Genomic DNA, 15,767 nt, shown 5'->3' with positions numbered 1-15,767 from the left:
ATATATAAATAAAAATATAAGCTTTGTAGCAGATACCCAACTGCCAAAGAGAACAGACTTGGAAATGTTCATACACTTTGATCCTAAAATAAAAACAACCTTCTAATTCCTATTATCTTTAAATCCATGACTTCTCCAGTTGTGTGAAGCCATCCTCTTCAGTATATTTCATAAATGTGATACCATTTAACATCAGCATTACTAAAAGTCATGTTGAATTGATCTTTTAAATTTAACACACTAGTAAGTGGAGAAAGTATTTTTAAAATAGGCTGTACTAAAATCCCATTGGCTATTGTGCTCCACCATATAGAAGAGCAAATATCAACCTCTTCCTCCTTCCTTTCTTTTGAACTGATTTTTGGGGACTGGAGATGTGTACTGAGAATTTTATATCTCAATTCGTGTATCAGTCATGTTAATACAGATGAGAAGACATCTCTGACCACAAACCAACTTCCACACTGGTAAGGTGAAAAAAGAGTCATGAACACATAATTTTAAAGTTTACTTTAAAAATGTAAATATCTCCCAATATTTAACAGGTAAAGAAAATAGCATATTGGTGTATGTGGTTGTTATATTTTATTTTCCAAGTAATACTGATTAAAAATATTTACACACCTACTTTTAAGTCCACAGTTTAGCACTCTTATTTGTATGGCTTTAAAAGTTATAGCACAAGATCTTTACATTAAGGATTGGGGAAAAAGATTCATTCAAAACAAAGCCTGATATATTATATACATGTTTTTTCTCTGTACTTTATTTTAAATACATTAATTTTTAAGTGATGCTTATCTTTTTTTCATCTGGTGGTAAAATACTAGTGCAACTTTTCATCAAAATAAAGTTTACCACAGATATAAGTGAATTTTCCCAATTGAAAATGGCCCTTCAGCCGCCATTGAATGAAATTTCTCAATCTAACTGAAGTGAAAAAGAACTGGTAGCTGTCACTGTAAGGAAAATACCGAGTGCTATAGCATGACCTACATTGCTCCTTGCAACACAAACTCTGAAAGAACCAGAGGCGCTTTACAGAAGTTTAGTTGAATTTGAAAAGGCACATGGGTGTGGTTGGTTTTTAAACATTCTAGAAATTTGCCGCCGCCACCACCACCGTTTCTGTTGCAGAGATGACATCTGTGACTGTCAGGGTAGACAAGAGTGTTGTTCAAGCTAAAGAAAGCCAGAAGCCAAAATTTAACTGCACAGTAACAATGCACTTTTCTTCATGCAGCCTTGTGTATCCTATATATTCAAATGTTCTAACATGCATTAGAATACATAAACTTGTATTCTAATGATTTTACATTTGATTTTACAATATGGGGGAAAAAAAACTTGAGGAAGGACATGACTGGGCAAAGAGAGAAGGGAGAACCCTTACCACAATGAAAATAGATACATTCGTACCCAACTATATAATAAGAATATAATCCGTTTCAGTTTTCCAGAAATATACTTCTCAAAGCTTCCCATTCACTTATGGGAAAGATCCCTCCTCCATGGCATCAAGTGGGGGAAAATCAGTTTGTTTCAACAGAAACAGTTCAACACAACAGGAAAGAGCTTAACTTTGGTCCACATGTCTGTTAGCTTAAGGACAGTCACACTGCCCCTCAGTTCAAAAACTCAACACATAAATTTAAAAATATATTCATTTGTTATTTCATTCTAAAACTGGCATAGGTGTTCTATTCTCATTTCCTGACTTTTCAGCTTGGGAATCCACCGTTGATTTGGTCTCTAAACCCTCAGCATCTTCGTGATCTTCTCTGGCCGCCTCAGCAGCATCTGCTTGGGTAGGCTCTCTCTCCTCTTGGTTCATGATTTCAGGGGTCACTTGATCCAAGTCTGCTTCTAGAAGCTCAGTTTGTACTTCCATTGGCATCTGATTTACCCGTTCAACATGCAGCTCCTCTACATGTACTTCGGTACCTTCTTCAGTCTGAATTCGACCCACTTCTAGATAACTTACCTGGACCTGTTCTGGAAGCTCGTTCATGTGTGAATCGTGCACTTGGCTGTCCTGGAGCAGATCTGGGTGGACCTGTTCCACAGTCACTTGTGCTGAATCCACTTGAACCTGAAGCAATGGTAACACGTGCACCTTCCCAACTTGTTCTATAATAGTCATTGATGTCACAGGTTCAGTTTGCACACGTGTTTCTACTGAAAGAACTTCTTCAGTTACTAGACGCTCTGAAATATTATGAGCATCACTGAGATGCCTCCTTAATTCATTTCCTTGCATAAACCACAAGTCACACAAAGTACAATGGTTGGGTTTATCTCCAGTGTGTATTACCAAGTGATCTTTGAACTGGTCCCAGCTGTTAAACACACTATTACAGACCTGAAATAACCAAACATTTGGTGTTAACACTTATATTCAAACTGAAGGAAATATGGATGCATTTATTCTCTATAAGAAAAAAGTTGAAGATTTTTCTGAAAATGTTATAAATATGACATCTGTAACATAGTCTAAGGGAATTTCATAATTCTTTTGTTTATTTGATATTTTACCTGATTAGCTAACAACTTAAATCCTTTTGGGGAACATTTTAATATTGCCTATATTAAAGGACTATAAAGTAACACTATTATAATTTCTTCCATGATATCAACATTAAGAACAATTTCACCATGTGGAATAAATACACACTAATCATGGAAGAAGAGCCAATTATAGCTGGTCTGCCTCCTCCACCCCACTCCTGAATTCTAATGATTGTTCTATGGTTAAGAGTAACCATAGTTTCAGACTATGTTACTTAGGACATAATTTTATTGACATTGGTATCATCTAGGGTTCGGTAAAAACAACAACTACTACTACTATTATTCCCCCTTATGAAAGGAAGACAATGATGTTCTTTACTCTCATTTCTTTCTAAGCTTGTCAGCTCTGTACCTTTGCTCTAGGTCTGTCACCCTTCAATTCTAATGATTTCAAACACAGACTCCTTTGCTAAGGACGGAGTACACCCACACATACCTGACATTCATAAAGCTTCTTTCTTCCCTTTTTTGCCCCCACTCCAGTTTGGCATGCAGTCAGGTGACATTTCAGGGTGCTATTTCTAGCAAATCGTTCATGACAATTCGGACATTCAAAAGGTTTTTCACCTGTTAGAATAGAAAAAAAATCATATTGACAAATTAAGAAAAACAGAAAACGCAAAAAGTTTTTTCTTTTTGGTTAATTCTAATAGCACCTTCTTGAAAGAAGGATCAGAATTTATAACTCAGATGTTTCCACCACATCCAAAAGACTATTCTAAGAGGTGGAAATAGTAAGTTTTTAATGATTCTTATAATTGTATCTGTGCTCTAGCAAAGAAATAAAACTTGGATCTGAATGTTGTTCCATGTTTTTGCATTTCTTAAAAAATTGTATATTTTCCCTTAGACAGAAATCAAGGTCAATTTCCTTTTTGGGGACATGCACCCCTCTCCATTCCACAAGCATTTTTTGAGCAATTATTGCGTTGCCAGGCCATGTGCTAGGTAATGAAGATAAACTGTCCTTGTTTTTAAAAACTTCATATCATAGGCCAGTATTTCAGGAAGGTGAAATACATGAACATAAACAAATGCAATGCACCACAGAAGGCCTGTTACAGAGAAGAGGGCAATGGGAAACGGGACTGCAGCAGTACAGAGGAGGAGAGTGATGAATTCTGCCTGGAATGGAATGAGAGAAGGACAGGAAAGAAGTAGGTTATTCTAGGCAGAGGCACAGAAGTGTAAAACAGCATGGCAGGTGAGGAGTAAGGAGGGAGGTGTCATACTGACTCCAGGATCTCTGGCTTAGAATACCAACCAGAATAAAGAACAGAGAAGTCCAAGTAGGTTTGGAGTGGGATGTGCTAGGGAAGATTATAAATTCATTTTTGAGTTGGTGAGTCTGAGGTACTCAAAGCAAAGTGGAAAATCTGGTAGACAGTTACATAGACAAATCTGGAGCTAAACAGAGGGTGGACTGACATACAGATATAGAATCCAATAAAACATCCAGTTAAAACAGCAGGTCGGGCTTCCCTGGTGGCGCAGTGATTGAGAGTCCGCCTGCCGATGCAGGGGACACGGGTTCGTGCCCCGGTCCGGGAAGATCCCACATGCTGCGGAGCAGCTGGGCCCGTGAGCCATGGCTGCTGAGCCTGCTCGTCTAGAGCCTGTGCTCCGCAACGGGAGAGGCCACTACAGTGAGAGGCCCGTGTACCGCAAAAAACAAAACAAAACAAAACAAAAAAAACAGCAGGTCGATGAAGCAAGCAAAGAAAACAAAAAGAATAGCCAGAAGTAGAAGGAAAGAACACTGAGGAAAATTAAGAAAGAAATTTCAGGAAGATGAGGTAATAAACAGCGCCTAACTGAACAGAAAGATCAGGTAGGGTAACAACAGGGGACTGGAATAACTCTAGCAAGAACACTGTGAGTGGTATGGTGGAATCAGAAGCCACACTACAGTGGGATAAGGGAGCATGAGTGAGGCAAGTTGATGGAAACCGTCAGTACAGAATTCTTTCAAGAAGGCTTGGAAGTAAAGAGGAGACGTGACTAGAGGGGGACATGTCAATAAGAGGTTCTCTAAGCCAGAAGAGAGTCATTACTTATTTGCTGAAGGAGAAGGAACCCGTGGAGAAGGAGAGTAGTAGGCATGACAGATGAAACATGGTCTTGGAGGAGACATCAAGGTGTGGGATTCAGGATTGGCCTTGAAGAAAAGGGAAATATCTTTCTCTGTAATAAAAGAGAAGGAGACAACGAGGAACCACATCGTTTACACCACAGCTAGGTTGGGGGTAGGAAGTCAGACATGTCACCTGCTAGGGTAGGGTGTGGGCAGAGGTCTTGAGTGCTGCACTGAAGGTCTAGAATGCCAATTAGGACAGGAAAGATATAAATCAGACACCAAAAGGCCTAACTCAAGGTCTGATAAGAATTTTCTCCAGCAGTGCTCAGCAGGAAGCAGAAGTAAATGACTGCAATAATTCATTCCAGGATGTAGGGTTCAAAAGCCAAAGGGAGCAGGGCCTCGGTCCTCCGCCCGCGCCCACCGGAGCCTGTTCGCGTTGACTAACCAGAGTCCGCGAATTCAATGCTCCGAGCCTGTTCGGACGGCCCCGACCCCCAGCTTTCTGTCCTTTGAAGACACTAAGAATAATGTCCCTGCATCAGTTTTTACTAGAGCCAATCACCTGTCATGGCTGGAACAGGGATCGTACCCAGATTGCCCTGAGCCCCAATAACCATGAAGTCCACATCTATGAGAACAGGAGCCAGTGGGTGAAAGCTCATGAACTCAAGGAGCACAACAGACACATCACAGGTACCGACTGGGCTCCCAAGAGTGACCGCGTCGTCACTTGTGGGGCTGACCGCAATGCCTACGTGTGGAGTCAAAAAGATGGTGCCTGGAAGCCGACCCTGGTGATCCTGAGAATTAACCGTGCAGCCACTTTTGTCAAGTGGTCCCCACCAGAGAACAAATTTGCTGTGCGCAGCGGAGCACGACTCATTTCTGTTTGTTACTTCGAGTCCGAAAATGACTGGTAGGTAAGCAAGCACATTAAAAAACCCATTCGTTCCACGGTCCTCAGCTTGGATTGGCATCCCAACAATGTCTTGCCGGCAGCAGGATCCTGTGATTTCAAATGCAGAGTGTTTTCTGCCTACATTAAAGAAGTGGACGAGAAGCCGGCCAGTACCCCCTGGGGCAGCAAGATGCCTTTTGGTCAGCTGATGTCAGAGTTTGGTGGCGGTGGCAGTGGCACTGGCGGCTGGGTGCACGGGGTCAGCTTCTCCACCAGCGGGAGCCGCCTGGCCTGGGTCAGCCACGATAGCACCAAGTCCGTTGCCGATGCCTCAAAAAGCGTGCAGGTCTCAACTCTGAAGACAGTTCCTGCCCCTCCTGAGTGTGTGCTTCGTCTCAGAGAACAGCGTCGTGGCCGCCGGCCGTGACTGCTGCTCCATGCTCTTTAGCTGCGCTGACCGCGGCTGCTTGACCTTCGTCTCCAAGCTAGACATCCCGAAACAGAGCATCCAGCGCAACATGTCGGCCATGGAGCGCTTCCGCAACACGGACAAGTGGGCCACAACCGAGGACCGCAACACGGCCCTGGAGACACTGCACCAGAACAGCATCACTCAAGTGTCTATTTATGAGGTGGACAAGCAAGATTGTCGCAAATTTTGCACTACTGGCATCGACGGAGCCATGACCATTTGGGATTTCAAGACCTTAGAGTCTTCTATCCAGGGCCTTCGGATAATGTGAAGCTGAGCGAGCCTCCCAGATCTAGCATGAGGACGGACAGGCTGCGTCATTTGCATCATGGGCAGGAGAGCCAGCCACCAGGAAACACTGAAGACACATATGGCGCAAACCTTGTTGTGTGTTTTGTTTGAGGATCATTAGTGTAAGTGTTGGTTTTTTAAAAGCAGCAGTGATTTGGGTTTTATTTTTTTGTTTTGCTATTTCATTCCATTCTTGACCAAAGCTTCTCTTTAAGTAGTTTATTATGGAAAATTGTCACACTAACTTAAAGAAAGGGGTGGGGGAGGTATGTAAATTGTCTGCTAAAAAATTAAATAAAAATACTGAATGTGGGGGGGAAAAAAAAGCCAAAGGGAATATGCTTAGAGTACAAGAAAAAGTGACTTAAGATATATACAATGAGGACAAGATAACGTCAGAAATGGGGCAGTAAACTAGGTGGAAAGGGGTATGGAAAGACAGGAAGGCTAAATGAGGCAGACTCCCACAGTCAAAGTAAGGAAAGCGGTGAGAATTCAAGAGACGGGATGATGCTTGTAGAGAACAGGACTAAGATTTCAGAGGTGGAACCTCAGTGATGATCTGGTCCTAGACATGACCCTCGTACTCACGTGGAACAGACACAGTCAAGTAACTCTGAGCTGTGTTTTATCCCTGACAAAACAATTATAGCTTATTTTTTATATAATTTTCATGAGATGAAAAAATTAATTTGAGAGAGAAGACCTAATCGCCTAGAATTATTGTTGGTATAGAAACTCCTTTACAACTCCCCAAATGTTGGGAGATACTGCTAACTAGAATAGTTTTGTTTTAATAGTGTATAATTTTTCACTATAAATGAAGCCTACAGATAAAAATTGTCATAACCTCTTTAAAGGGCAATTTGATATTTGCCAAGATATAAAATGCACATATTCTGTGACTTGGCAATTCTGCTGTCAAAAATTAAGTTATTTGAACATGTACACAAAGATTATGTACAGGTGTGTTTATTACAGCGCAGCGTGTAATAGTAAAAGACTAGCAACAACCTAAAAGTGTATCAACAGGGATGGTTAAGTAAATTATGGCATACCCAAACACTGAAATACCACGCAGCCACAATGAAAAAAATTAAGTAGATTCATGAATGTTTCACCCATTAAAGAGTTCAAGATAAATTAAATGGCGTAACATTGTATTGCATGCTCCTGTTTGTTTGTTTCAAAACTTCTGTGTCTGTTTATGGTTACTTGAAAATGCAAAGAATGTATCTGGAAGGATAAATAAGAAAACGATGTCAGCAACTGCTTCTGGGGAGATCTATTTAAGTAGGAAAGAGATTCACTTTTCAGTGCACATCATTTGAGCTTCTGCTATTTAAAAAATTAGTTTATTAAGCCCAATAAAATCCAGGAATTGTAAGAGATTAATTATACTTTAGATGTGCAGAAAGTACAGTCTTCCAAGTGCTTTTATCATTTTCTCTTATTTGTCACAACCCTGTAAAGTAGGCATCATTATTCTTATTTACACAGACAAGGAAAGAGGCCCAAAGATAAAGTTCATCAAGCTGACAAATGTCAGAACTGGAGCCTGGGAATTCCCTGGTGGTCCAGTGGTTAGGACTCGACAATTTCACTGCCAGGGCCAGGGTTCAATCCCTGGTCAGGGAACTAAGATCCCGAGAGCTGCGCGGTGTGGCCAAAAAACAAAAAAAACAAAAAAACCTGGAGCCTGAATCTAATTATGGTTTCCGGACCCAGATTTTTTTCTACAATTCCACACTACCTCTCTGGGCAACTAGGGAACAATTATTTGAAAACATGGTTACAGGTCATCTTTGGATTCTTTCACATGCGGTGTCCCACAGGCATATCTGTCAATATATCTGCTCTCTCCCCCCACCCACAAATCTTACCCTTCTATATTTTTCTTTCTAAATTAATAAACTTCCAATCATGTAGCCACCCAAATCAGAAAGCTGGGAGTCACCTTCTCTTTTACCCCTACATCTCACCAATCACCAAACCCTGTTGATTCTGCCTACTTAATGTTCTATCTCCAACCCTTTTTCACTATTACTGCCTTTATTCAATCCCCCATCCTTGTTTAGATTACTCCAACAGCCTTCGAATTAGACCCAGTAGGCTTCACCCACTCCAATCTACCCTGCCAGTTCTCTCTCTCTAAAGCACAAATTTAATCAGAAAACTCCCTGGCTTAAATTTCTTTAAAGTGACCCAGAGTCTTTCAAGATAAAAATCCAAACTCATTTAGAACACTTAAATGAAAATAACTACATGATCTTAGCCTCATGTCCCATCACTTTCTCTCTTGTCCTTGAACCACTGGGAGATCGTCCATGATGCCTAAGTGCATGCCACATGGTCAGCCCTCCAAACTCTTTAGCTGCATCTCCTGGCATTTGGACCCAATCCTCCAGTCATAACAACCTGCTAGCAAGTACTCCAAATGAGTGACTTATCTCTCCTCTATGTCTGTGTACACTTAATTTCTTTTGTCTGGAACGCTCATCTCCTGGCTAACTCCTTTTCCTTTGGGAGTCATAGGGTAAACCCTCTAGGAAGCCATCCTTGTCTCCTTCATCATAAACAGCACAAGCAGGCATTCCCATAAGACTCTGTGCTTACCTCTATCAGCACTTAGCTGATTGTGCCTGCTTGTCTCCCCTAACGTAACTTTGAACTCCTTGAAGGCAGGGACTCTAAAATTTATCTCCATGACCTAGCAGGCTGGCATTATCATCACTATTATCCAGATGGAAACAATAATTCAGGACAAGTAACAGCCAAAATTTTGCAAATCAAGCGTGGATTACTGTGCATGCTTTAAGAACATACAAGAAACCAAAGCACTAAACTAATGAAAGTATGCAAAATATGAAATTGAGGGGGGTGTATCATGTATATGTTGAGAGTAGGAAACAGGAACGGGACCATTTATCTTTACACTTACTTTATTATAAGTGAAAAATGATCCACCCTTTATTAACACAAACACAATTAAAAACTGTTTACTGGGGGCTTCCCTGGTGGTGCAGTGGTTGAGAATCTGCCTGCCAATGCAGGGGACAAGGGTTCGAACCCTGGTCTGGGAAGATCCCACATGCCGTGGAGCAACTGGGCCCGTGAGCCATAACTACTGAGCCTGCGCGTCTGGAACCTGTGCTCCGCAACAAGAGAGGCCGCGATAGTGATAGGCCCGCGCACCGTGATGAAGAGGGGCCCCCGCTCGCCAACTAGAGAAAGCCCTCACACAGAAACGAAGACCCAACACAGCCTAAAATAAATAAATAAATAAATAAATAAATTTATTTTAAAAACCCTGTTTACTTATGTTCCTCTTGAATTTACTAAATCACTGATCACATATGCTACTGTCTTGTCACTAATTACTAGTACAATAATTGATTGAGGTTAAAAAAGACAGTAAAAGTTCAGTTTGCTTTACATACTGAACTGTTCCTTCAAAGGGCATCTGGTTCTGTAATTTGTAACAACTACTTAACTAAGGTACTTAAGTTATCTCACATAATTCTGAAGGGAAACAGACATAAAACATATGTGGGGGGCTTCCCTGGTGGCGCAGTGGTTGAGAGTCCACCTGCCAATGCAGGGGACACGGGTTCGTGCCCCAGTCCGGGAAGATCCCACGTGCCGCAGAGCGGCTGGGCCAGTGAGCCATGGCTGCTGAGCCTGCGCGTCCAGAGCCTGTGCTGCGCAACGGGAGAGGCCACAGCAGTGAGAGGCCCACGTACCGCAAATAAATAAATAAATAAATAAACATAATGTGGGGCTTCCCTGGTGGTGCAGTGGTTAAAAATCCGCCTGCCAATGCAGGGGACACGGGTTCAAGCCCTGGTCCAGGAAGATGCCACATGCCGCAGAGCAACTAAGCCCGTGCGCCACAACTACTGAGCCTGCGATCTACAGCCTGTAAGCCACAACTACTGAGCCTGTGTGCTGCAACTACCGAAGCCCATGCGCCTAGAGCCCCTGCTCTGCAACAAGAGAAGCCACTGCAATGAGAAGCCTGCGCACCGCAACGAAGAGTAGCCCCGGCTCGCCACAACTAGAGAAAGCCCATGTGCAGCAACAAAGACCCAACGCAGCCAAAAATGGATAAAATAAATAAATTTAAAAAAAACCATAATGTGATTTAGCTCTAAACTTTTCTGTTCAATCCAAAATACAATATGCAGGGCTTGGAAAGTATATTTTAAAACTTCCAAAATGGTCTGCATTTCCTATGTTCAAACAGGTAAGTCACTAGGTAATGTTTTAGGTGAAAGAGACAATTGTTTCTACTTTCACACTGATAGGAAATAATATAAAAGTGATTATCTGTTGGGGTACTGGAAACTCCTATCAAAATGTGCTAGTTACCAAGTAACATTTATTTACTAAGTTGTGCTGCAGGTACACCAATGCTTTTGCAAAACTAATGCACAGTTACCACAAACATGTTCATCAGAAGACCATTAACATAGGTGCTTATTTGTTTTTTAAGAACTAAAAACTATACCTTTAGGCAGTTTCCAAATATAGAACAGGTCTTTACATATAATGTTTGTAAAACCAGAAAGCATTTCCCCCAAAGATTTCATGAATGCCTATTAGTTACCCCAAATTAGTTACCTTAAAGCTTTCTAAATTCATAGTGAGCCTTTAAGTAAATTAGGAGATTCCCTTGCTGTTCACTTATTTATCCAGTTCCTGAGTATTACTACCAAGGGTTTGAATAGTGAGGGATCCACACTATTTGAATCTATCTGTTTTCTCAGTTTCAAGTAGTATGTAGCAAGCAACTCTGGACAGCAAGGGATCTATGAAAAAATTTCATCCAAAGTTCTCCAAACTCTAGCATCAAAGAGAAAGTTCTGAATAGTGTCGGATAACGCTATTGTATTCACTGTATTAACAGTCTCAACAGCCTTAACCATCTCACACAGTAAGAACTTGGGAACAAAGGTCCAGAAGTCTGACACTTAGCACTCTGCAGCAACTGCCTTCCCCACACCTTGTCACAGTGGGTTTAGGGACTCCCCAAGATTCCAAGTCATTCGTGGTGTTAACTCCTGTGGTGTGGCACAGGAGACCTAGCAGAGAAAGCCTGGGGTGTGGGACCAAGGACAGGGAATCTGACAGGGAGAAAAATAGGCCCAGGGATGGATGCAGAACTATAAGGGCCAGAGGTTCTAAGGTAGACTTCCTGGACGTCTCCCTCACGTCTGGGATGGCTCTTAGGAGAGTACAGAGACCTTACCCTTTTCACCTCCCTGGCTGTGCACCAGTCCTGACATGTTTGCCCTTGGAGAGATGAAGGAGATGGACAAATACTGCCTTCCTATCTGCCAGGTCAAAACAGATAACCAAATGTATGCAAAGGTATAAACATATTTGGGATTGTTTGCAAATGTACCCATCTATGTAATGTGTTAACATAAGGCAGGGAAAGTAAAAACAGTTAACAGTGAAGTTTCAACTGTAATTAAAATCTCACAATCTATAACCCTTAATAAAGAATCACCAACTGTTTTATGTATTTTTTAAAAATATATAAAAATTGGGGGCTTCCCTGGTGGCGCAGTGGTTGAGAATCTGCCTGCCGATGCAGGGGACACGGGTTCGAGCCCTGGTCTGGGAGGATTCCACATGCAGCGGAGCAACTAGGCCCGTGAGCCACAACTACTGAGCCTGCGCGTCTGGAGCCTGTGCTCCGCAACAAGAGAGGCCGCGATAGTGAGAGGCCCGCGCACCGCGATGAAGAGTGGCCCCCGCTTGCCACAACTAGAGAAAGCCCTCGCACAGAAACGAAGACCCAACACAGCAAAAATAAATAAATTAATTAATAAACTCCTACCCCCAACATCTTAAAAAATAAATAAATAAAATAAAAATAAAAATTGGCAAGATGTAAGAATGAAAATTACTTTCAAAGTTAGTACTGATTTTGCTTTGAAAGCATAAATATTTCAACTAATATTATAAAAACACTGTGTGCTCAGCCGGCACATTAGGGAACACAGGAAGTGGTTCCTGTGGTGCTAATTAAAATAAGAAAAAAGGATTTAGACACTTAGCTTCAAGAGAATGTGGAAAATCTATACTTTTAACATAAAGTATTTGCTAATTACCTGTATGCTTTCGAAGATGCTCTTTAAAATGTCCAAAGTGGTCAAACTGTTTCTCACAGTACTGACATATGTGAATTTTTTTCCCAGTTCTTTGCTTCTTACTGACTCCACCTTCTTCAAGGTGGTAACAATTGAGGTGCTGTTTCCACGCGCTCTCCCGAAGATACCTTTTATTGCATATTTCACACTTGAAACTCTCAGTGGAGTGTGATTTCATGTGTTCCTTAAAATGGTAAAACAATTTAAATGAACGGTTACATTTCTCACAATGGAACAAGTCCTTCACATGTGACAGCTGAAGTTCCACAATTTCAATACCTTCTACCTGTTTGCTTGTGGGGTCAGAGGCACAGCCATCTTCATCTTTAATCTGCCCTTTTCTATCACCCTGACGGTACTTGCTGGTGATATCTGCCAATAATGCCAGAGCGGAATCATCAGAGGAACTTGTGCTCTGAATATACTTTATGGACTGCCTGGCAGTAGCCACATCCTCTAACGTTTCAATGCCTTCATCTTCCACTTCGATTGTGCCTTCAGCAATCTCCACCTCGATTTCAACAGGTTCAGATTCTGCAGACGGCAATGACTCAGTGATAACATTTGAAGTTTCTGCAATCTTTCTTTTTTTTGCTTCACTTTTTCCTGTGGTAGTTTCCTCTAGTGGAGCTGAGTTTTCTTTGTTCCTGAAATACACAATATGTATGGATTAAAAAAATCTATAAGATCAATCAAAATCCTACCAGGCTTTTTGGAAGAATTGATAAGCTGATAATAAAATTTGTATGGAAAGGCAGAAAACAAGACTGTAAGACTTATACTACCTGATTTCAAGACTTACTATAAAGCTACAAAATTAAGACAATGTGATATTGGTGAAAGGATACACATGGAGATTAATGGAAGAGAATAAAGTCCAGAAATAGATCTACATATATATATAGTCAACTGACTTCTGAAAAAAGGTTCCAAAGTAATTTAATGGAGAAAATATAAAACAGTGGTGTTGAAACAACTGGTATCTATATGGTAAAAATAAACCTTGACCCTTACCCTATTATACACAAAAAAATTAAAAATGGATCATAGACTTAAATGTAAGAACTAAAACTATTACACTTCTAGAAGAAAACAGGATAAAAATCTTTGCAACATTGAAAGATTTCTTAAATAGCACACAGAAAGCAGAGACTTTCAGCAAACATTGATAAAATGGATTTCATCAAAATTAAAAACTTGGTCCTTTGAAATACACAGTTAACAGAAAGGCACACCATAGACCAGGAGAAAATATTTGTAAACATATATCTGTCGAAGGTCTTATATAGAGAATACAAAAAGAATTCGTACAATTCAATGAACTCAACGGCTTAGGACAACTGTTGGGAGACAATTCCCCATGAGTCCCTTGTGTTTCTGCGTATCTTGTGAATTGACAGCTTTGGTTCTGGACTAGTTTTCAAGGATGTTTGTTTGCTGAAGAGCCAACAGCCTGGGAAGATAGAGTGGCTCCCACTGGAGAAGAGGACACCTTTACTTACTGTCCAATATAATAATATCCCCCACTGTGGGATAAAGGTCAGGCAGGTTTGTTTGCAGCCCATTCTAAAAGATTTTGGTTTCCTAAGCTGGAGATCCTTCAGCTGTGATGAAAAATGACCACATGCAGAGCATTCACCTGGGCCACTCTATGTTACCCCTGTGGGACTTGAGGAAGGGAAAAGTGGCACAAATAGAAAACTCATGCTGCCTGCTGTGCAGAGAATAATAAAGTCCTTCTTTCTGACCTACGAGTCCTGTTATCTTCTATCAGCATCCATGAAACCATGGCAGGATAATTTCTTGGCTTGCAAGTAGGATAAAAACTCAGATCCCTCACAGATCTTGCCAAAGTTTGGCAACCAAGAACAGGGTGCTGAAAAAGACAAGGCTTTCTGGAACAGGAAGGATGAAACCTCACAGAGCAAATGGAATTTGAGGAAGTCTACTAGAGCTGGCAGTAAACCTGTTTACCAAATTGTTTGGTCAACTGGGCAATAAATGGTCCTCTACTTATTTGCCTATTGCTCTGAGTTCAACTGTGTGCCCCTAAAAGATATGATGAAGTCCTGACCCCTGGTATCTGTGAATGCGACCTTATTTAGAATTGTCTTCGCAGATGCAATCAAGTTAAGCTGAGGTCACTAGAGCAGGCCCTACTCTAACTAAGTCTTTATAAGAGGGACATGTGGACCCAAAGAAGAGAAGGCCATATGAAAACACTGACGGAAGATGGCAATGTGAAGATACAGGTAGAGATTGGAGATATGCTGCCACAAGCCAAGGAACACCTGGGGCTACCAGAAACTAGAAAGGGCAAGGAAGGATTCTCCCCTAGAGGCTTTTGAGGGAACATGGACCTACCAACACTTTGATTTAGGACTTCTAGCCTCGAAAACTGTGAGAGAATACATTCATGTTGTTTGAAGACATGCAGTTCATGGTACTTTGTTATGGTAGCCCCAGGAAACGAAAACACCTATTAATGAGGAAAAACTGAGAAGGTGGTTACAGGATGAGTACTGGGCAGTACTCAACTGGAATGGTGTCCCAGTTGCTGCAAACTTGCTAGGGGTGGGGGAGGCAGCGGAGGACTTCCCTGCCAATTGGGTGGTCAGCCTGAAGTCTGCCCACAGTAACAATTAACACTAAGATTCAAAGGGAGTAGGAGGGTGGAGACAGAAGGTTCTGCCCCTTTACAGACAAGTTACTGTCACATGTACCTAAACCAAGTGTGCCAGGAGGGAAATTCACAACTGCTACGAGCAGAAACCAGTTGAGTCATTAGAACTTTGGCTGGTCCACATGGGAGATGAGGGGGCAACATAATGCTTGTAGAGCAAGGAAGAATTGCAACACCTGGGCCATCTCAGGGCTCAGCTCCTCCTGCAGTTTGTCATGTCCACCTGAGATCTATTTGGAGATGACTGTAAAAGGTTTGAGTTTTTTTGCAGTGGGTCCTGGCTGCCCTATGGGTGCTGTGGATGCTCTTGGAGAGACTTCTCTGAAGCAAATTCCTACGATGAGGCATTGACTAGTTAAGAGTCTTCCTGCTCAACTGGGTTTATAATGCTGATGAAGATGAGTCACTGGGGAATGAAAAAAGGATCCAAAGTAATATAAAATTCTTTGGTCAGGCCTGCTGAAAAGCCCCCTGTTATGTTAGACCAGGAAAAAGTGTAAGAGATGTTATCATGACAGTGGGGCAGCAAATGTCCAAGATTAAGCTACACTATTGAAAAAAAACCACCACTGCAGAAGTCAAGTCTGAGTCAGCTAAAAGGCATAAACCAC

General features: G+C 41.6%; 1 protein-coding gene and 1 pseudogene across 11 annotated transcripts in view; one reads left to right on the top strand and one right to left on the bottom strand.

The window, feature by feature from the left end:
* Positions 1-535: 535 nt before the first annotated feature.
* Positions 536-15,767, bottom strand: part of ZNF131 (zinc finger protein 131) — a 33,683-nt gene continuing 18,451 nt past the window's right edge. For 9 of the 11 annotated variants that reach the window (XM_060092847.1, XM_060092848.1, XM_060092851.1 and 6 more), the window contains 3 exons: positions 12,435-13,120; positions 3,008-3,138; positions 536-2,362 (listed from right to left, as the gene is read on the bottom strand). In XM_060092847.1, the coding sequence (XP_059948830.1) occupies positions 1,676-2,362; positions 3,008-3,138; positions 12,435-13,120 (1,504 nt within the window). In that variant the 3' untranslated portion in view covers positions 536-1,675. Of the gene's footprint in view, positions 2,363-3,007; positions 3,139-12,434; positions 13,121-15,767 lie in introns of those variants that run through there. The other 2 variants (XM_060092855.1, XM_060092857.1) reach the window with 2 other exon arrangements.
* Positions 5,064-6,333, top strand: LOC132485181 (actin-related protein 2/3 complex subunit 1A-like; annotated as a pseudogene).

The sequence above is a fragment of the Mesoplodon densirostris genome, chromosome 3, assembly GCF_025265405.1.
Source record: "Mesoplodon densirostris isolate mMesDen1 chromosome 3, mMesDen1 primary haplotype, whole genome shotgun sequence".
Lineage (NCBI taxonomy): Eukaryota > Metazoa > Chordata > Mammalia > Artiodactyla > Ziphiidae > Mesoplodon > Mesoplodon densirostris.
The sequence above is the reverse complement of the archived record's forward strand: the minus strand, read 5'-3'. Positions and strand labels throughout refer to the sequence as shown.